The 20,899-nt window shown below is 46.5% G+C and overlaps 1 protein-coding gene across 5 annotated transcripts in view; it reads left to right on the plus strand.

Moving 5' to 3' along the window:
- Positions 1 to 20,899, plus strand: part of LOC144169521 (organic cation transporter 1-like) — an 86,669-nt gene that overhangs the window by 23,751 nt on the left and 42,019 nt on the right. For all 5 annotated transcript variants that reach the window (XM_077698728.1, XM_077698726.1, XM_077698729.1 and 2 more), the window contains 6 exons: positions 955 to 1,058; positions 3,585 to 3,739; positions 7,037 to 7,205; positions 10,052 to 10,181; positions 17,893 to 18,002; positions 18,511 to 18,725. In XM_077698728.1, coding sequence (XP_077554854.1) covers positions 955 to 1,058; positions 3,585 to 3,739; positions 7,037 to 7,205; positions 10,052 to 10,181; positions 17,893 to 18,002; positions 18,511 to 18,725 — 883 coding nt within the window. The remainder of the gene's footprint in view (positions 1 to 954; positions 1,059 to 3,584; positions 3,740 to 7,036; positions 7,206 to 10,051; positions 10,182 to 17,892; positions 18,003 to 18,510; positions 18,726 to 20,899) is intronic.

Below are 20,899 nucleotides of genomic sequence, written 5' to 3' on the forward strand. Positions count from 1 at the left end.
GGCAGCCAAATTATTTTAAATGATGTTAAATTGTGGAGCACGCTAAGCATTGCAATCGTACGTTAAAGAATCGCCGAAATTTATTTCTTGGCCTCATCAAATCTATGATACATGTGTAAAAATTGTATCTATTGACAGGCGGAGAAAGTTATCGGTGACCTCGGAATTCGAAGCGATGCGCCCGCCTATGCTAGTTCAGCGGCTGAGGCGCTGTGCTGAGAGGCCCGAGGGTATGGGCGCGGTCCCGGAAGTGGAGACTGCGATTTGATGAAGTGAAAATAAAAAAATGCCAATGTGTCGAGGTTCCGGTGCACGTCAAGGATCCCCAGATGGCCGAAATCAATCCGTATAGCTCCGCCGAGCCCACCTTACCTCCCAGGCGCAGCGGAGCGCTTGAAACCTTAAAATTCAAAACTTGAAATTTTGAGGGTTATACTATTTCTGTCAGAAATGTCTTGCCTACATTCCCTGTGAGGACGAGAATAACGGTGCAGCCGGCCTCTTAACATAAACAGCTCACTTGCCAAACGAATTTTTTCACAGCACGCTGAGAACTACGTGCCGACATATATGCTTCCTACCAATAGAACTAGACCTTTTTTCTAAAAGAAAAAATTAAACGGACATAAGGGAAAGTACGTGAGCATAAATTTTAGAAGGTTGGATATCCTGCCATCGCATTGCAAGAAAACGTCTTGCGCCACTACTCTAATTATTGCTGCCGCCTGAAACGTCGGGTACAGTTTCTTTCTCTCGAGGCCTCATAAATTAAATACTTCTTTAGCGGCCAGAAAAAAACGAGAAAAAGAACGTCTATTAGATCCTGTCTATGCGACTCATAGACAAACGGAAGTTTGAACAATTAAATTTAACGGGGAGCGCTGGTCTCATGATAGGTTGCTAGCTATAATTGCCCATTCATGCATACCGTGACACTATTTTTGTTCTCCACAGAATCACTGGGTTTGCGGTGACAGCTGGAAGCTGTACACGGTGCACTCGACATTCTGGCTTGGTTCTATGGCTGGGTACCTGGTCTGTGGACTGCTGGCGGATAGGTAAAATACTGAACTTCTGGTCTTGATTTTAAAATAACGCTTAGTGACGCGCTGAGTCAAGGTCCTTGGTGAACACATGTTATTGTAAGGGGCTACGCTTTAGGGAGTGCTAGTCTACCGTGATGGTTCTCCATATTGCGCCATCTCGCGTGCCTCACGTCATGGGCATGCTTACCTATCCTCTCGGGAAACAAGCGCCTAAACCGCATCATCACCTGAAAGATCTCACCCTCATCATTCTAGGTGCCCTAACTGACACAGCGCCCTCCCTAAAAAAATGTGCCGCCTAGCAAACGCTACATTGTCCGGGTTCGATGCACTGCACCCCTAGACACTAAGGCAGGGGCCATGCGCCGGGGGCGGTTTCATAACGAAGTGTCGTCTCTCTCTCTCTCTCTCTCTCTCTCTCTCTCTCTCTCTCTCTCTCTCTCTCTCTCTCTCTCTCTCTCTCTCTCTCTCTCTCTCTCTCTATCTCTCTCTCTCTCCTCTCTCTCTCTCTCTCTCTCTCTCTCTCTCTCTCTCTCTATCTATCTATCTATCTATCTATCTATCTATCTATCTATCTATCTATCTATCTATCTATCTATCTATCTATCTATCTATCTATCTATCTATCTATCTCTCTCACACACACACATACACACACACACTGATTATATACGTACAAGTTATTTTGGGGGGATAGTGCTTGGTCATGGTACGACCCACACCAATGCAGACACCTACAGGCAATGCCGTATAATACAACTGTCTGTATTAAAGGAGTTATAGCCTACTAGTGGACATGTTCTGATCGCGCCATGCGGATGAGGGACAACAGGTGGGCCATCCGTTTAAGGGAATGGCTGCCAATAGACCGCAAATGAAATGGTGTCGGCCAAGGACTCGACCGGGAGACGAGCTACGAAACTTTTTTGGGGAAAGGATGGACTCAGGTAGCGCTCGATAGGCAATGCTGGAGATTTTTAGGAGGAACCATTGTCCTGCAGTCAACAAAACCAAGCTGATGATGAATTTCACATTGCGTCATACGCCTTCGAGCATGCATGCACGCCACTATGCATACTGAACAAAAGTTGCAGAGTGGTGGCTCTAGTAAGGAATTGGAGCTTCGTTTCTTCTGTGATAAAGATTTCAACGCATTGATGAATCTCTGACGCTGTGGAGGAGCGGGATGTTTACAAAGCTGTGCGCTTTTGGAATCTTCCTTTTGTTCCCCTTTTTTATTATCAGCGATTTTAGTGCATTGTGTTGGTATACTCTAGTTATAACACCACGTAATCATAAACAGAGAAATGAGGGGCAAGAAGACAGAGCGATGAGGTCACGCAAGCCGAGGCAGAGCCTGACTTACACGAGCATGCGTGGAATTGTTGCATCCGGCGGCTACCATTAAAAAGGGTTTTTTGCGTATCACTAAATGTACCCATGTTATTGATCTGAAAATACCCGAAGAGTGAATGCATAATCTTTTCTAAATATCCTATGTGCACTTGGAATGTCTTCTGCCGCGGCATGCGGGTCGCTCTGCTTCAGAAAACAACTGAACAAAGCTGCTTACTCCACCACGAAATCTCACAGTACAGGATAAATTCTTGAACTGTCACCCGGAACATCACAAATTGTGAACGTAGAGGTGATAAGTCGGGGCAGCACCTAAACATCTACGTGGAACTTGTGACCGAATTTGTCCGTGAGTAGAATAGGGGGTCTCCACTAACTCTAGTCCCCTTGTCACGCAACCTTAACCATGTGGGTACCACAGTGACGTAAAAGGCGTCTGAATAGAACGTCTTTTTTAAAAACATCTGCTTTTTCTTCGACAAGATCTTGCTCGACCAACTAGATGACTGTGCCACTCCGCTAAACAGGCCGGTGGCTTCAGTTCGTACCTGTATGTAAAGGAAGCCCCTAAATATGCGCATTATTAAAACAAAAAAAAATATGCATGAGGTTTTCCAGGCTTGAGAAGCGTTGGATGGTCCTGTCTAAGGCCATTTCATGCTGCAAAAGATGTGTGTGTTCACTCGTAGTCTGTGCTAATTTATGCTCTTACACTCTGTGATACAGGTTTTATTAAAGCTGCCGTTTTGCTGCTGTTGGGATAGTTGGTACTGAAACGTGCTGTTGGGCTAGTTGGTACTAGTTGGTACAGCCCGACAGCATGTTTTATTGAAGTACTTTTCTAATACCCTGAATGCTTTTGTTCCTGGGTCTTCTTCTCGTCCTCAACCATCTGTCGTCGTAAGCCACATCACCAGGCGGACTGCCGCGCCAGAATCATGTGTTTTTCATTAAGAAAGTTTTGGTAACGCCTGTCTCGTCTCCACGATCGTGTTTTTTTGCGCTGTCTCCCATTCCGTATACACCAACTAGCCCAACACAGCGATTTATCAACTTGGCAAGTAATACTCTCAAGTGTGGTGTATGGTCTGTCACAGTACTTTGTTCCCCAAATGTCGTCTTTTTCGCAGAGTGGATACCCGCATTCGTGGACCAATGTTCCATTCCTTTGTTTTAGTGCAGAATTGGACGAAAAAAGACCGCCATGATACTGACGGCAATCGGTACGACTGCCAATCTGGCTGGGGCCTACTTCAGCGGCTTCTTGGGGTTCAGCATACTTCGATTCGTCGCAGGGATGGGTGCACTCACCATCAACAGCGTCGTATTTGTACTGGGTGAGTCGCTTAAATAGGCAGGCGTCACCGCGGAATTGTCCGCTTCTCTTATTGTACATAATTTCTCGTGGATAGTAACCAGGGGCTGTGGGAAGTTGTGCCCAAGTGTTCATCTGCGGTTCTCGTGCTGCATTGTTTTTTGGGGTGAGGAAAAACACTTGCGCCTTCTAACTGCCTTCCGTGATAGCGATCTTTTAGACGAAGTATATATCGGCAACATCTTTTTAATCATTTACGGCCGGTGGAACGGTTATTATATTTCAACGTTACCTCACAGGTATCGTCGGGTAGATCTAAGGCAAAATACAAGTACTTGAACAAAAATTTCAGCGTGGTTATAATAAAACATTTACACCATCTTCCCGCGAGGGGAACCATGGGGTAGATGCGACGCATCGGGGGTTTCCGTTGCGTTTCCGTTACGTTAGCGTGTCCGTTAATGTTGTGTGTCCATATTTTACGCAGCATGTTCACCCCCGATGCGTCGCATCTACCCCATGGTTCCCCTCGCGGGAAGATGGTGTAAACTTTTATCGGGGTGGCCGGTGCTTGTTACAGTTGCGCCAACCATCGCAATAGCAGGCCTGTTAGTCTCCATTCAAGTCATCGGTGGTCATCGGAGGATGTCATCGGTGGAGCGGCGGCGGAACGACTGAGCGGAGCGGTGCAGTTACCGCGTTTATATGCAGCGGAATGAGAGAGAGCAGCGCATAGCAGCGCATGCGCATGTGTTAACCGAGCGCAAGCTGCGCGCTAACCCGCACCCACGCACAGCTGGCACGGCGATGGAGCGAGCGCCGGCGAGCGCTAACACGCAGATGGCGCTGCGGTGAGAGCGGCGCTAGCGCGCAGCTGGCGCGGCGAGGAAAATGGGCGAGGGATGCGCACTACGCCTGATGACGCCGGAGGGACAAGGCGAGTGAAAGAGATGCGTCGCATCTAAAAAATTATGTTCGATTTTTACGAGCGCCTCAGCGAAAGGTGTATAGGAGCTGAAGAGAAAAAGATCAAACAAAAAAAAGGCGGGTGAACTCTTCTCAATTAAAAAAACCTCTGCCTGTCGGAGCTGCCGAATAACAAATAAAAAATCCAAGTCAGAAAACAATATTTAAGAGAGGCGAGACAAGAGCAGAACAGAAATAGAAGTTAGATAGAAGGGCTGAGCTTCGCAATGTCGTGAGCGGCGACCCGATAAACACAACACATACAGAAAAAAGTTGCCGTCTGGGTAAAAAACGGAATAGAAATAGAGGCCAGATAAAGGCGCGTGAAAAGCAGAAGATACAAAAAATATTCGGCCTCCCGCTGTCACGAGCGGTGCCACATACAACAAAAACATTACATTAAGAAACTCGGTTCGACCGGCGGGAATAACAGAACAGATCCAGTGAACTCCGTCCATTCACATACAAAGAGGCGCGACGAACATTATTCAGCTATTAATGCTACGCACAGCACGAGAACTTCCCAAAATGACATAAAAATTCGGCACAAGCTTCTTTAAACTTAGAATGTATTCATTAGAGGCTATGTAAAAATGTGTCTACGTATTTATGTATGAACGCTTTTTGTTAAAGCCAGACATGAACGGGCAGTGAAATTCATTGAATTTTGAACAGAATTACCTGGAATGCCATGATGAAGCTTCGATTTTTCTAACACTGTAATGAACGAGAAAGAGCAGGAAAGCGAATGGAAAGACATAAAGGTTAAAGAGTTGCGGAACCAAGTTTTGCTAGTCTGTACTGGGGGAGTTTCACTAAAAGGATTCAACTTGAACTCAGGACGACCCAGAGAGCGATGTCACGGAAGATCATAGGTGTCGCGTTAAGGGACAAGAAGAGAGCGGATCGTGTTAGGGAACAAACGTGTGTTAAGGACATATTAGTACGAAACAAGAAGAATAAATTGGTGTGGGCAGTTCATTTAATGCGAAGACAAGATAACTATTGGTCATTAAAAGCAACAGGGTGGATCCCTAGAGAAGGCAAGCCTGGCAGGGGCCGGAAGAAAGTTACGGGGCAGATGAGATCAGGAAGTTTGCAGCGATAAATCAGTCGCAGTTAGCACAGAACCGGGATAATTGGAGATATATGGGAGAGGCCTTTCCCCTGCTGTAGGCGTAGACAGGCTGATGATGATGATGATGACTGGGGGAGTAGCGGAGATGAGATCATAAAATCAGACCTGTGAAAACGAGAGACAGGATGGGGAAAGCCCTCATGCAGTTCCCTCCTCTGGTACTATATAATACGTTCATGCAAACCTGTATCACTTCAGGAAACGCAGAAGAGGTTTGATCCACTTATGTGAAATTGGTGGTATGGATGGATGTCCTAAGAATGTCTCTACCTTTAGCGGCGGATCGTATAAGTGACAGAGTTCAGTGGCAGACACGCTTCTTTCCGTCGAATACTGGGGCCAAGGACAAAGTGCATCGCCTCTTCATCCCCAGAGGCGTCTAAGCGGGCGAGTCTGGCCACCCGCATGAGGAAGGACTACGTTTTTGCAAAGAGTACTTCCAATCAGTTCATACAAAACAAAGTCTACAGAAAACTATAGAACCCGCACAGATGACGGCTTTGTGATAGAGCATTTCACCTAAATAGGCAGAGAGTCACAAAGTCGGGTGAATTACATTGGCTCATGGTATTCACTCGTGCAAAAGTTCGAAGAGTAGTGGCGGCATCAGTCCTCGACAGTGGAAGCAAGATGCCGTGTTCAGTGTAGTGACCTGTCCGGTTACTTTCCACACCCAAACATTGCCGATGATTTGAGGCTACGGAAAAGTGCGAATGGTGATGCTGAAAGATGGCTCCCCTTTACTGGGAGTTCGGGCATGACGGAATTACGTATAAGTTAATTCAGAGCGTTCTTTCCGTGGGCGGAGAGAACATGCCGTAGTCCGGTTAAAAATGAGATACGTCTGTCTGTCTGTCTGTCTGTCTGTCTGTCTGTCTGTCTGTCTGTCTGTCTGTCTGTCTGTCTGTCTGTCGGTCTGTCTCTGTGACTGTCTGTCTGTCTGTCACGCACGCACGCACGTAGGCAGACACACAAACATACCCGGCTGACGGATTTACCGACCAACAAATTCCAACCGATGTAACCGATCCGTATCGGTAGCTCAGGTCACGCCGGATACCACGCTACTGCCACGAAGGTTTGCGGGGCGTTCTGAATTCCTTTGCCAGTACGCCTATCGAGGCGGTGCGGTCGTGGTATTTTCGAACGCCACAAATGCATCGGAGGGGGTGGCTGCTGTGGGTGCGACTAATGCAAAACTCTTTCGTGTCGCAGTGGTCGAGCAGACGGTGTCCGGGAAGCGGACGCTGATGGCGTTCCTGTGGGGTGGCATGTGGTGCCTCGTGGGGACTGCTCTGCCCTGGTACTGCTACCTTACCCAGAGCTGGCGGTCGGTGCTCTACGCCGCCTTCGTTGCCGACCTCGCCATGCTTCTCTGCCTTGTGTACGTTAGAAAGCGACACCTCCGTGAGGCTGCCAAATTAGGCGACTTGATTTGCCTTTATGCGTTAAAGTTGATTGATTTATTGTGGGGTTTACCTAACGCGCCGACGCAACGCAGGCGATGAGGCGCGCCGTAGTGGAGGGCTCCGGATTAATTTTGACCACCTGGGGATCTTTATCGTGCGCCGAAATCTCGTACACACCGGCGTTTTTGCTTTTCGCCTCCATCAGAAAAGCGGCCGCCGCAGCCGGGAATCGAACCCGCGACCTCGTGCTCAGCAGCGCAACGCCTTAGCCACTGAACCACCGCGGCGGGTTTTATGCGTTAAAGTAAGCATCGCGTAAGGAAGTGGCAACCTTTAAAGGATGGCTTCTCCGGATTTGTAGGTGTGCTATCGAATATTTCCGCTTGAATTTCGCTGTTAAATTTCCTTTGCTGGCATTGTGGCTCCTGCCAGACGCGTGACTTGTACCTGGCCCAAGCTTTTCCTAAAATGAACGCAGATCAGTGACGACAAGAACCATAGGAACGTGGATTCCTCTACAGGTTTTTCTTCTTGTGTGCCTGAACGCACAGGTGTGAAGCTGCGGGCCCGATATCCCAGCGGCTTCCTCAAACATGTAGCGTCCACCTCTCGCTACCATGTCATGTCCCCTGCAGCTACTGCTGTCGGAGCTTCTCCCAAATATTTAGGGACGTTTGGGGTGCAAATCATCCTGCAGCTGCCATCAATGACGCACCTCATATCCCACGTGCACTACTTCGACGTTTAAAAACAACAAACTGGACTTGCGCGCCTCCTTGAATGGGAAATGGGAGAGTGGTTATTGACCAGCAAGAACCTCAGAAGTGACGCGCCAGCACTTTACAACATTCAGGTATGACTTCTCCTATTGTTCGAACTGGGCTCTCTCGGAGCTTACTTCACTTATAAGCATTACACACACAGTTAACTAAGGCTCCCATGTTTTATGCTGTAAGAGATAAAAATAAAAAGGAATCAAAGGAAAACTGTGAAAAAAAGCGAGAGTATCAAACATCTTGAAGGGCAGCGTAGAAGACGATACGACGACGCCGTACTCCCCTTAGTACAGCGTCGTCCTGTCGTCTTCTTTCTCTCATGTTGCATCTACCATGCTATCCTTCAAGATTTTAAATTAATACCAACTTGCCTTTTTAGGAAATAAACACAATGATATCCTCGCACACATCTTTCCCGGCCAGCTTTGCCACAGTTGCCTGATAAGCGTTCATTGTGCGCGAGAAGCGAATTGGAGAATAACACCGCCCTGCTATGTCACTAAACTGCATTGAGAGCAAGCGCACCTCTGACAGTTTTACTTCGGTGGGCCTGAATAATAGAGCCTGTTGTCTTTTGTCTCTGTTTAAGACCATGCTTTAATAACACCGAACCTTCTATACATGCAGCATACCAAGGCTTGATTGGGTTTTTTAGAATACTTAACGGGAACACTGTAGACAAAAGTAATGGTCTCCTAAACAACTCCCGGTGGCTGATCCGACACTGCAGCTCACGAGCCCAACAGGACGACCCAACGGACAATGACATCGCGCCAAGCGACCGACGCTAGGCAACGCAATGAACAACGAAGCGTGCCCCTCCAAAGCATCGAGAAGTTTCGAATGGGTTGCCAAGGGAAGTGCAATCGCTTAGCTTAAGAGTTGTGCTTAAGCTATTTACGCGTACATAGTTTTAAAGCGAAACGTTTACCTCTACTACCCAAAGGGTTCTGTCCCACCTGTGGTGTGTACAGAAAAACTCCCGCGAACAAATAAAAGAAGTTACTGGCACCGCCAGGAATCGACCCTGTAACGGATTGAGAAACTGATGTCTTACCGATTGATCGAGCCCACGCGGAGACGGAGAAGACAGACAGTGCACACACCTATCACGTCTGCGGGTTTACCTCCTGGGCTCTCGGCGAGTGAGACGTGATAGAGCCACTCGACTTCTCCTGCCCACATAAAGTGATGTGGTCGTGTGCGTGCCTTACGCATGCGCTAGGAGTTATGAAAGTTAAAGGAAGGTCACACCAACACATGGCACGTCACTTCTCCTTCGTCTCTTCCGCCGATCTCCTCGTTTCCGTCGGTGGCGGCAGAGACGGAGCAGAAGTGAGATTGTCTGACACTTGGTTTGAGCTTCCTTTAGTTTTGTAAAAAACGAGTTTTCACTCATTTTCCTCCCCCAAACAACTCAACCAACCACAGTTTATGAATCATGCATTGATTTAAACTTAGCAAAGAATATCGCGTTGAAGTAATAAAAGGTGTGGTTAAGTGCATTTCACTTGACTCTGGTTTCACTCTTTGCAGAGCCACGTGTGGGAATTAAAGTGACGTCGCATGGGTAATCCTTGTGTGTGTCGTTTACAGTTTCGCTTTCCAACCCCTTTCACAGGGTGGACTGGCGCGCATTTTTTTAGTCAGAGGTTCACGTTCCGTGGGAGGCAAACGGGACAAATCAATGCAGGGGCTATGTGTACGAAATGCTGCGCAAGGCGGTATTTTTTTAACCATTTCGATGCATCAAAGGGAACGGCCGAAGAGTGGGCACATTCATACTACTCTATTAGGCCGTAAATCATAACTATTTAAGCACGCCCGGTAATTACGTGGTGGAAGACAGTTTCCCCAGAACGCGATTGCCTTGAAGAAGATAACAAGCGTTCGTATATTCTGGTAAAAATTTATTAATAATGGCGGACCAAATTACCCGAAATTTATGGTTGAACTCTCAAAGAAATATTACTCATTAAGAATAATCTGCCCCAGGAAGTTTCACGTGTGCTTGTTTATAAGCTCTTCCTTCCTCATTTCTGCAGGTGGATTCCGGAGTCGTCCAGTTGGCTTTTGTCGGTGGGCCGTGCCGCCGAAGCGGGAAAATCACTCGAGCGCCTTGCTTCCCGGAACGGGAAACGTGTTACTCGAGAGGAATTCATGGAGCTTATGCTTGTAAGTGCCCGCATATGTAACGAAGGCCCATGCTAATTCTTTGTGATGGGATGCATAGTGAGTGCATCTGTCTAGACATCTATTTATCCAGTGTATGCTCGTGATTGATTCGCATTCTTCTTCGTTGCAATAAATATATGCATACATAAATATATTAATATATATATATATATATATATATATACATATATATATATATATATATACAGAAAGAAATGCCGGCAGTCTACAACACCAAAGAAGGCATAGGGGAATGGTTAGACTATTTTTTACCGTTAGTGACACTACATTATTATTATTATTATTTATTAATTATGTGAGAAAGAAAGAGAAACACGCGCCCAGAGTGGGGACCGAACCCACGCCTTTCGATTAGATCTCGAATGCCTTACCAATTCGGCTATCTGGGCGACTGTGTTCTCCTTCACTTTCTGGGGTATTTATATTTACTACAACTGTATCAAATGCTTGAGGGTGGTAGCCAGCGCCACTCAGACTACACGGGGAGAAGGGGACCTTCTTTTCAACCCCCGGGGCGTGACGCGAACGTCTACAGCCGGTCATAAGCGGGTAACTGGCGGGAGAACCTCTTATGCTACCTTGGCATCAAGGCTGCCAGAACCGAGGCCCTCGCTAAGCTTTCGCACGATAATAGGGTATGGAAATGAGGGGCTCGTTAGGAAATACAGAAAGAAATGCCGGCAGTCTACAACACCAAAGAAGGCATAGGGGAATGGTTAGACTATTTTTTACCGTTAGTGACGCTACATTATTATTATTATTATTGATTAATTATGTGAGAAAAAAGAAAAACACGCGCCCAGAGTGGGGACCGAACCCACGCCTTTCGAGTAGATCTCGAATGCCTTACCAATTCGGCTATCTGGGCGACTGTGTTCTTCTTCACTTTCTGGGGTATTTATATTTACTACAACTGTATCAAATGCTTGAGGGTGGTAGCCAGCGCCACTCAGACTATACGGGGAGAAGGGGACCTTCTTTTGAACCCCCGGGGCCTGACTCGGTTCTGGCAGCCTTGATGCCAAGGTAGCATAAGAGGTTCTCCCTCCAGTTACCCGCTTATGACCTGCTGTAGACGTTCGCGTCACGCCCCGGGGGTTGAAAAGAAGGTCCCCTTCTCCCCGTGTAGTCTGAGTGGCGCTGGCTACCACCCTCAAGCATTAGATACAGTTGTAGTAAATATAAATACCCCAGAAAGTGAAGGAGAACACAGTCGCCCAGATAGCCGAATTGGTAAGGCATTCGAGATCTAATCGAAAGGCGTGGGTTCGGTCCCCACTCTGGGCGCGTGTTTTTCTTTCTTTCTCACATAATTAATAAATAATAATAATAATAATGTAGCGTCACTAACGGTAAAAAATAGTCCAACCATTCCCCTATGCCTTCTTTGGTGTTGTAGACTGCCGGCATTTCTTTCTGTATTTCCTAACGAGCCCCTCATTTCCAAACCCTATATATATATATATATGTATATATAAGGTAAGTAGAGGCAGAGACACACGAGAAAAACATTAACAAAATAATAAACGTTTATTGACGTTTCAGGAGGAGGACTTCCATCTTTTATATTTTTTTACTTTCTCGTGTGTCCCTGTCTTTACTTACCTACTTTCTCGCACTCTGTGTGAGGTTTTATGCTTCCAGACTATATATATATATATATATTTATATAGGTTCGGTCCCCACTCTGGGCGCGTGTTTTTCTTTCTTTCTCACGTAATTAATAATAGAAAAATAATGTAACGTCACTAACGGTAAAAAATAGCCTAACCGTTCCCCTATGCCTTCTTTGGCGTTGTAGACTGCCGGCATTTATTTCTGTATATATATATATATATATATATATATATATATATATATATATATATATATATATATATATATATATATGCAAGGTAAGTAGAGACACATCCACACGAGAAAAACCTTATAAAATAAAATTCAAGTTTACTGACGTTTCAAGAAGAGGACTTCCTTTCTTCAGAGTCCTGGAAGTTTCAGGAAGTCCTCTTCCTGAAACGTCAGTAAACTTTTATTTTTATTTTATAATGTTTTTCTCGTGTGGCTATAGTCTGGAAACAAAAACTTCCACAGAGCGCGAAAAAATAAGGTAAGTGAGCGCGAAAAAATAAGGTAAGTAGAGACAGAGCCACCCGAGAAAAACATTATAAAATAAAAATAAAAGTTTACTGTCGTGGCAGGAAGAGGACTTCCTTTCTTCAGAGTCCTGGAAGTTTCAGGAAAACGTCAGTAAACTTTTATTTTATATGTTATGATGTTTTTCTCGCCTGGCTCTGTCTCTACTTACCTTATTTTTTCGCGCTCTGTGTGAGTTTTTGTTTCCAGACTATATATATATATATATATATATATATATATATATATATTCAACCCTAGGCGAGAATCGATTTTCCCACGTACGGAACACGGCTGACATTTTCTCGACTTTCGTTTCATTATCGATTTATCAAGAAAACACTGCAACTTCACCATAACTCCACCATATCAAAAGATTTTTGAAGCGCCTGATTTGCAATGTGTTATAGCGCCGAATGAGGTAATACTCTCTTTTTGTCAGACAGGTATAAAGAATGTAATCCTAGAAACATCCACCGTGATCCGGAAGCGGGAATCGAACCCACAACCTCCGCCCTACAGGCGCGTTGCTCTACCATTTCAACTATTCCGAATTTTTTTTCTTTATTGATTAAGCGATTTCGGCGGTGACTCTCTTTAGACTTCAGCGGGGCCTTAGATCTGGAGATGTTCAGAGACCGGCCAACTAACGTTACCCCCCGACCTCAGCTGTGGGCGTGGAACGTCTTGTTTTTCGAGCGGACGCCCCTAAGCACATTGTCGGTTGCCAGGGCATATATCCACACGTGTGTGCATATAATTACAACGAGATTGTGACATGGCACATAGCTGTGCTCGTGTTAATATTACCAACACCAATTAAATTCATCCTGCCATTAACCCACCATGTATCGTGTCTCTTGGTCTGCCACCGCAATCGACATTACATGTTTGGTGGAGTCTGCGGCGTGCTGCTCATCCTGGCTCCAGTTTGGCCTTGTCGGGAAGCCCCGAGCCCGCCGAGACGCCAACTCTATTTTGTCCTCTGCCCCGTGTCCCCAGCCCATGAGCTGCCACTCCGGACCAGCCAAGACGAATCGTCATGAGAGAAGCCGAAAGTGCTGTGTGCCCCGCCCACTCCTCCCACATGGATCCTTGATACTTCACACTTCGTTGTGACCTTTAAGGTGTCTCTGCTGCAGAAGACATTATCACCAAGGCGATGGTTGCCCTTCATGACGGCGAGGAGTTCTGCAATGTAATTTACGGACATTGCTATGGTCATCCTTACCGCACTCTTTGTCTTACCGCGGTCGCAAACGGGGGGTGCATATATTCCAAGACAATTATGGTGTTGACAGGGGCCACGCCTCTTCATGCTTCCAGTCCCCGAAGAAGACGATGCACATGATGGCCTATAACTGTTTTCATCCGAAGCTTCTTGACAGCAACTAAATTCATCACGTCAGTTACCTACCATTCTCCGTCCTACAGGTCCATATCTCTCTCTCTCCCTCTCTCTTTCTCTATCTATCTATCTATCTATCTATCTATCTATCTATCTATCTATCTATCTATCTATCTATCTATCTATCTATCTATCTATCTATCTATCTATCTATCTATCCATCCACCCATCCATCCATCCATCCATCCATCCATCCATCCATCCATCCATCCATCCATCCATCCATCCATCTATCTATCTATCTATCTATCTATCTATCTATCTATCTATCTATCTATCTATCTATCTATCTATCTATCTATCTATCTATCTAACCTTCTCGCTCTCTCTTTCTATGTACATACACTAGCGGTAGTACCCAGCGATGCCCGGGTCGGCCACTATACTAATGTCACTAACGGGAATAACACCTCTTCAGTTATTTCTTGTCGTAATTAGGCAGTTCACCGTGAAGTTGTCCGCAATTACAAACTACCGCGTGCTATCAGTAGATGAGCTCCTGCCGGAAGTATGTGGTAATGAGAAAAACGTGGAACTGGTGCTTTACTGGAAGTCTACCGAAAGAAATTGTACCAAGATGGTGCGCTCAAACGACTACTTACCCATGGGAAGTGTTATCTCAGTATATGAAGGGTACTTATCACAGTTTTATGATAAAGAACGTGGGCTGGTACGGGGAGGCGCGTGGTTGCAGAAACTCCTAACAGATGGCGAGAGCTATGCGAACGCAAGAAAGTTGATCTGAATTCCACGTCCAGAGAGCTGTAAGTTAAAAAAGCGAGCTCGCGTTTTTATACGCGTGTTAGGACCAAATCCTGAAATTGGGTTTTGAGCCACAGTATGAGCACCATTTCCAAGCAAAAGCGATTTGAATATACCAGCAGGCTGTTTAGTTTGATAGTTTAGCGTGAGTAATTTGTGCAGGCGCGTAATTTTCTCAAAATCATGATTGTCCCCAGTGTGTGGGTGTTACGGAAAAATCTTTCTTAAATACCTGTACAAGTAACCTACGTCAACGAAAACCAGTTCAATATCTGAACCAGCCTGCTACAAAAAAAGAGATGAAAAACTATTTCAGTGCTCTCGACTCTCTCCCGGGTGTAATTTAGAAAAAAAAAAATCAGATATTTTCAGCTCTTACACTATGATCAGAATGGGCTCATGAAATTTGAAACCGTTTGAATGAGAAGTTTGGCTAGGCGTTGATATCACCTTTAGGCCTTTTCGGCTCGCCAGGGCTGTCATTAAAAAAAATTCTTGTCGATTTTTTACCGGCTTCGCAGGATAAAATCCTTAAAATTGGTTTTGTGCGTTTGTATTAGTAACATTTGTTAGCAAAAACCAGTTGGAGAAATCAATAAGTGAAACATTGATTCGATAATCCTTCAGAACACCCACTCTGTTCCGAAATGCAGAATCTTCCTAGTAGTGTTGGATAGGGAAAACCGCGAAATTACTTGTTACATATTCATAAGGGCTACAAATATAAGAAAAAAGCACGTGGATACGTGAACCGGTGAGCGATGTATTGACGTATTTACGAAAACACAATTTCCCTTTTTCTTTGCTTAGAACTACTATTTCGGTAAATCCCTATATATGTCATGACAAGAATGTACTCCCGAAAATTCAAGCCTCAATGCGTAGAAATTTTAAATTTTGGTTGGCCGTTAATGAATCAGTCAGTCAGTCAGTCAGTCAGTCAGTCAGTCAGTCAGTCAGTCAGTCAGTCAGTCAGTCTGTCAGTCAGTCAGTCGGGTGCTTCTAAGAGAGAGACAGAAGAGGGGTTAAAGCGCTGGACACATCTACGACGGGTGCACGCGATTCGCATGCGACTGATCGTTACAATTGATTGTTTTGGCGTCGTTCGCTGGTCGGAGGACGCTCACGACGTGCGACTGGCAAGCCAGATGCAGTCGTGCCATCGTTGCGATCGTCGTGAGGCCACCGCCAATGAGAGGCCGCTGAGCCCGCAAGCGGCCTGCATTGCTCGGGTCGGCTCGGGTGATGGGAACTTTAGGCTTAGCATCCTGGCGGATATTTGATCGCCGCTATCTGTGCACCTGCGAATGACAACCCGAAACACAACTTTTCACCACACTATCATCCCCTTTCTAGAATGTCGAACTTTATTTCAGCTATAACTGCCGTTTGAGCGATCGGTGACCAAGACATCTGCGTAGCCTGTTTCGATGCTTCCGCGCAGGTATAGCCATCTCTCGGCCGCTCGCCGCACCGTGCGCCACGGCATCCACGGCCGTTCAGCGTAGGCTTGCATCGCGGCAGATATCTGATCGCCGCTTTTGAAATAAGCCCTGACAACAATCCCTAGCACAATTTTTCACCACACTAACACCAACTTTCTCGCATATGAAACTTCTTTTTAGCGATCAGATTGATTCCGAAGAGCCGCGACAAGCGGTTGCTACCGTGGTCGGCGCCGGTTCGAGCCGCTGAGTGTGCCCAGCTGGCAGGCGCGGCCGGCGTGTGCGCGGACTGTTTCCGAAGGCAGAAAACGTTTCATGATTGCCTGCTTTATTTATGTCTTGCGAACGACGCGCGGAATCTACAAATTCAGCTCAGCGATCGTCGTAGTTGACCATGGAGCAAAAACAGTGGGCGGAGCGACGCCAACGACGCATCGCACGCGCGCATCGGGCCATGTGTCTCAAATTCACGCTTACGACTAGTCGTGGCGACAGTCGTAACGATCAGTCGCATGCGATTCGCATGCACCAATCGTACATGTGTCTAGCGCTTATTGCAGTCATGGTGCCACAGGAGCCATACGAGGGATCGGTAAGGCCGTGTAATGCGAAGGTTGCAGATTAGAATTCCACCTGGGAGCATGTTGTTGACAGCGCAGCTGTTTAGGCTTGAGCTCTCTCCGTGCGGATAGTTATCAGAAAACTGTGCTGGGAAGAAAAAAAAAACGCTTCGCTTTGTCGGAAGCGAACCTGGTCCCCCGCGTATGAAACCGGCGACTATCCTATTGCCCTACTTAAGCATCCGGGGCGCACAGCATTTCCTTTCGGTTCGTAGCACGGGCGTTGGAATTGGACTTTGGCTGAGTTGGAGTACACTTCGGCTTCAGACTTTGGATTTTGGACTTTAGGAAGGTGAATTGTGGTCTTCGCTCTTTAACCACCTTTCGCTTAATTAAGGAACGAGCAGATCTAGAAGACCTAAGAAAAGCCAGCTGAAATCTAGTGAAGACCACCAGTTACGCTGTTTCCTCGGTCTTCACATCTCAATTGTGAAGGAGGCTGAATTTTCTCCACTTGTTCTTTTTCAAACGTTCCAGTATTCATATTTCCGGGTTAAAACACATGCCTCAAACAGGGGATTGCATGGCTCTTGCGGTAGCCATGCGACAAGATATATTATACGGAGACAAAAAGCGCGTGCGCGCGCGCGCGAGAGAGAGAGAGAGAGAGAGAGAGAGAGAGAGAGATGAAAGTGTTGGGAGTGGGGACTTTTTTACACAGGCATCGTTAGACGAAATTTGTCGTATTCAGTCAGCATCTCGCTTAAAATGAAGACTACGGTATCATATATACAGTGAATGAATATTTTTGAAGTTATTGGTGGCTACACTTCTGTCATTTATGTAAAGTTGGCAAGTATGCATTCGCAACGTTTGCCAAGTGATGCAAAAATTCCCTCGCACTTCCCCGAGGGGGACAGTGTGTAAGTGCGAATGCACGGTTGTTGATTGCGCGATTACGGTGGATATCGTGATCTTGGAGTGGAGAGGAGGCGCCCAACACCGGCAGTCACTGAGCGGAGAGAGGAGGAGGAGAGTAGCGCCCGCCGTTACGGCGGGGGCTACACGAGCGCCCTCACGCGTCGGAATGCGGAGCGCCCGCTACGCGAGCGAGAGCTCTCCCGCCCGAAGTGGAGAGGAGGCGCCAAACACCCGCAGTCACTGAGCGGAGAGAGGAGGAGGAGAGTAGCGCGCGCCCATCTCCCCCCGTTGCTAGGGAAGACGAGGAGGAAGACGAGGAGCGCGCGCACCCGCAGCTGTTGCTATGCGGACAACGGCGGCGGACGATTCAGGCTCGCTTAAGAAGTGCATTCGTACTTAATATATCACCACTAATATTAAATTGTGCATGCGATTAATGACGTGCTTTTCTGTTTCAGAGCGCGGACAAGCAGGTGTCTCGTAAAGTGCCGGGAATGTGGGAGAGCACCAAAGCCATGATGAAGCGACCCCGGCTTCGGCGGATGACACTTCTGATCTACGCTGCCTGGTACAGAGGCTGGCAAGCCAGCTTCTTGCTTACTCTCTAAGCCATTTATGAAGTGGTGTTGTGTTCATCGCAGCGCTAATCGCTCAATTCCTTATTTTGACGACAATGTCTTGTTTTAGCGAGACGCGACAAGTGCTTATGCGAGGTTTATAAGCACGGATTGGCTGTATTGTCGATGGCATGACCGAACAATACCGTCCGGTGCGATCCCAAATTTGCTGAAAGCTACAGAAGAAATGGAGGAAAAGGGCACGAACATTTTTTTTTTTCTGGTACCAGCGTTTGTGCACGGCAGTTCAACACGAGGAATTTTCGGTAGTAATCCCTATGTGGAAAGAATAGGCAAAGGCGCAAAATTTAGGAAAGCTGTCTAACCGTCTCTGACTGCCTGAGATCACCGAAGTGATCTTATAAGCTTGGGACACGCGTTCTTTCTAGAAAGAATACGAGTTACACGTCGCAAAGGAACGCGTATGGTAACTGCGCACTACACTCTGCCTCCTATTAGGTTCATCATATGCCTCTGCTACAACGGCTGCACACTGGAACTTGGTCGACTGGGGCTCGACGTGTACTTGAGCTTCTCGATCGCCGTTGCTTTCGAGATGCCGGTCTACATCCTCTGCAACGTGTCCCTTGACCGCGTCGGACGGCGCTGGCCTAACTCGGCTTTCCTGCTCATCGCTGGATTCAGCTGCATCCTTATGGGCGTCGCTCGTACAGGTGGGAATCGCCATATTGAGCAAATCTCAGCTGTATAGTTCTTTCACTTATTCGGCACAGGTTTCCGAAACGTCAAGGCTTCGTAGGCAAATTGACGAAGTGTCATGTCTGTGGTAAACACGTTGATATGGGCGAGTTCGCGGTTGTTGTTATGTGTTGAAGGCGTATATAACATGTAAATTATTTGCTGGGAGCAGGGTGCGCCGTTAGTGACCCCGACTATAACTGGCCTCGCGTGCTCATGTAGCCCTCTGTATGGGCAGAAATGGTGTGACAGCGCAGGCGCACAGCGACAACTAACCAGAAACGTCTAACCCCTTCGTCATTACTGTCCATTTGTATCCCCTTGGCTGCCCACCACGATGCGCATAGATTCTAAAGGGTGGCTTCGGATGACTGCTGCTCCCGGTGCGTACCCTTCAGCGTCGTAATGTATGCGGCGTTGTAAAATTGAGCATTGAACTCATCCGGACGAGGACTGCAGTACGGGATTGTAAACTTATAGATGGGGTAAACCACGTGGGTGTGTGACATAACTGTAGTAAAAAAATGGAAGTCCGCAATTGAGCATCGCTCATGCTAGTTCACAGGAGACGAAACCTTCAAAAATGTGCAATATACACGCACCCCACCTTTTGCATGGTTAGAATTGATAGACTAAGTTAGGTTTTATGTGGGTAGAGAGAATACGTTTTATGGAGGAAGCGAGGTTAGCCGAGCCCCTTCGCTTAGCTTGCCACACAATATGAGGAAACACAACAGCAACAAAAGCAAATGCAGCAACAACAGCAGTAACAAGAAGAACAAGAAGAAGAAGAAGAAGAGGAAGAAGAAGATTTCCATAAAACGAAAGTTACAATTTACTAATTATTCAGAGGAGGGTCGCAAAGTCCCGTGGCGGTCACAGGACCCTCGATAAGCAACTGCAATTCATCCGCTCACAAAGCAAACACCAAAAAAATTTTACGCAATGTCAATAGAAAATACGTTATCGCAACCCTCCTCTTGTAATACGTTATCGCAACCCTCCGCTTTTCGACACCAAATTTCCTCGGCGCGGCCCAGTCTGCATATGTGCTTTTAAAGCGAAAACCTGGCGATACGTATTAGCAACTTCTTTCCTAATACAGTGTGCTTGCGCCTTTTTCCTGGGTTTCGTTTCTTTGTCTTTTGGCACGGATTAATTTAAACGGCTTCTTTTCTGCTATTACGTGTTTGCGTCAGCTTCTTCTATTTGGTTTGTTCGTCTTATTGTGCAAACAGACTCGAACACGCCAGAGCCTCCCTATAATCGGGGTTCTGCGACGGTGGTGTGCACCTGTCCTATTCCCGTGACATCACGTTCAGGCTTCACTCTGCACGCACTATTCTACAACTGTCACTTTTAAAATTCACAGTGTTATCAATTTTGCGAACCGGGCGCGTTAGTTCCTCGAAGCTCCCAATTGCGGGCCAATCCCCCAAGTGGCCATGTGTTACGAAGGAAGGAATAGCAACAAGGAAAACAACTTTTCAGGTTTGGTTGCTTTATTTTATTTTGCTCTTCGCCGCTTTTGTGCGAAGAAGCTTTCCACAGTCGTTTTTTTTTTTGCTATAGAGATCAATCCCCTCATAACCCTCTCTTCTTTCGCGCCCTTTCCACTCCTACTTACCCTCCCTCTGGCGTCACGCGGTTACTTTAATACCCGTGCCACATGTACACGAAAAATGACATTGATTGTTTAAAGGAGCCATGAAGAGAAAACACAAGTTTGGTTCATTCAAAAGATTGTCTCGTTAGAATCATACTGACACCACTTTTAACGTAAACTTCGCTCAAATAAGCTACATAATTAGGAAAAACGGGAATGGTCATGCGACCCACCAGCTCATTTCCCGCAACAGAACCTATGATGTCACATGATTGTGACGTCATGACAGCTCTGCGATTGGCGGAGGCTGGCAGAAGCAGACGAAAATTAGGTAGAGCTTACAAACTAGACGAACGAGCGATTTGCTCTTAAATTTAAGGCACATTCTTTACAAAGCAATAAGAATGATGGGACAAACAGTGGAAGTTACGAAAGCACATGTAAACATAGAAGTACTGATGCGTTCTGCTGTTCGTACTGCGCACAGCATGCTTGGTTTAGCTGCACAGCACTACGGGGCTTGGGGTTGTCTCAGACGACACT

This window comes from Haemaphysalis longicornis, unplaced genomic scaffold, assembly GCF_048455015.1.
Source record: "Haemaphysalis longicornis isolate Haplotype H1 unplaced genomic scaffold, Haemaphysalis longicornis Haplotype H1 scaffold_2, whole genome shotgun sequence".
Taxonomy (NCBI): Eukaryota; Metazoa; Arthropoda; class Arachnida; order Ixodida; family Ixodidae; genus Haemaphysalis; species Haemaphysalis longicornis.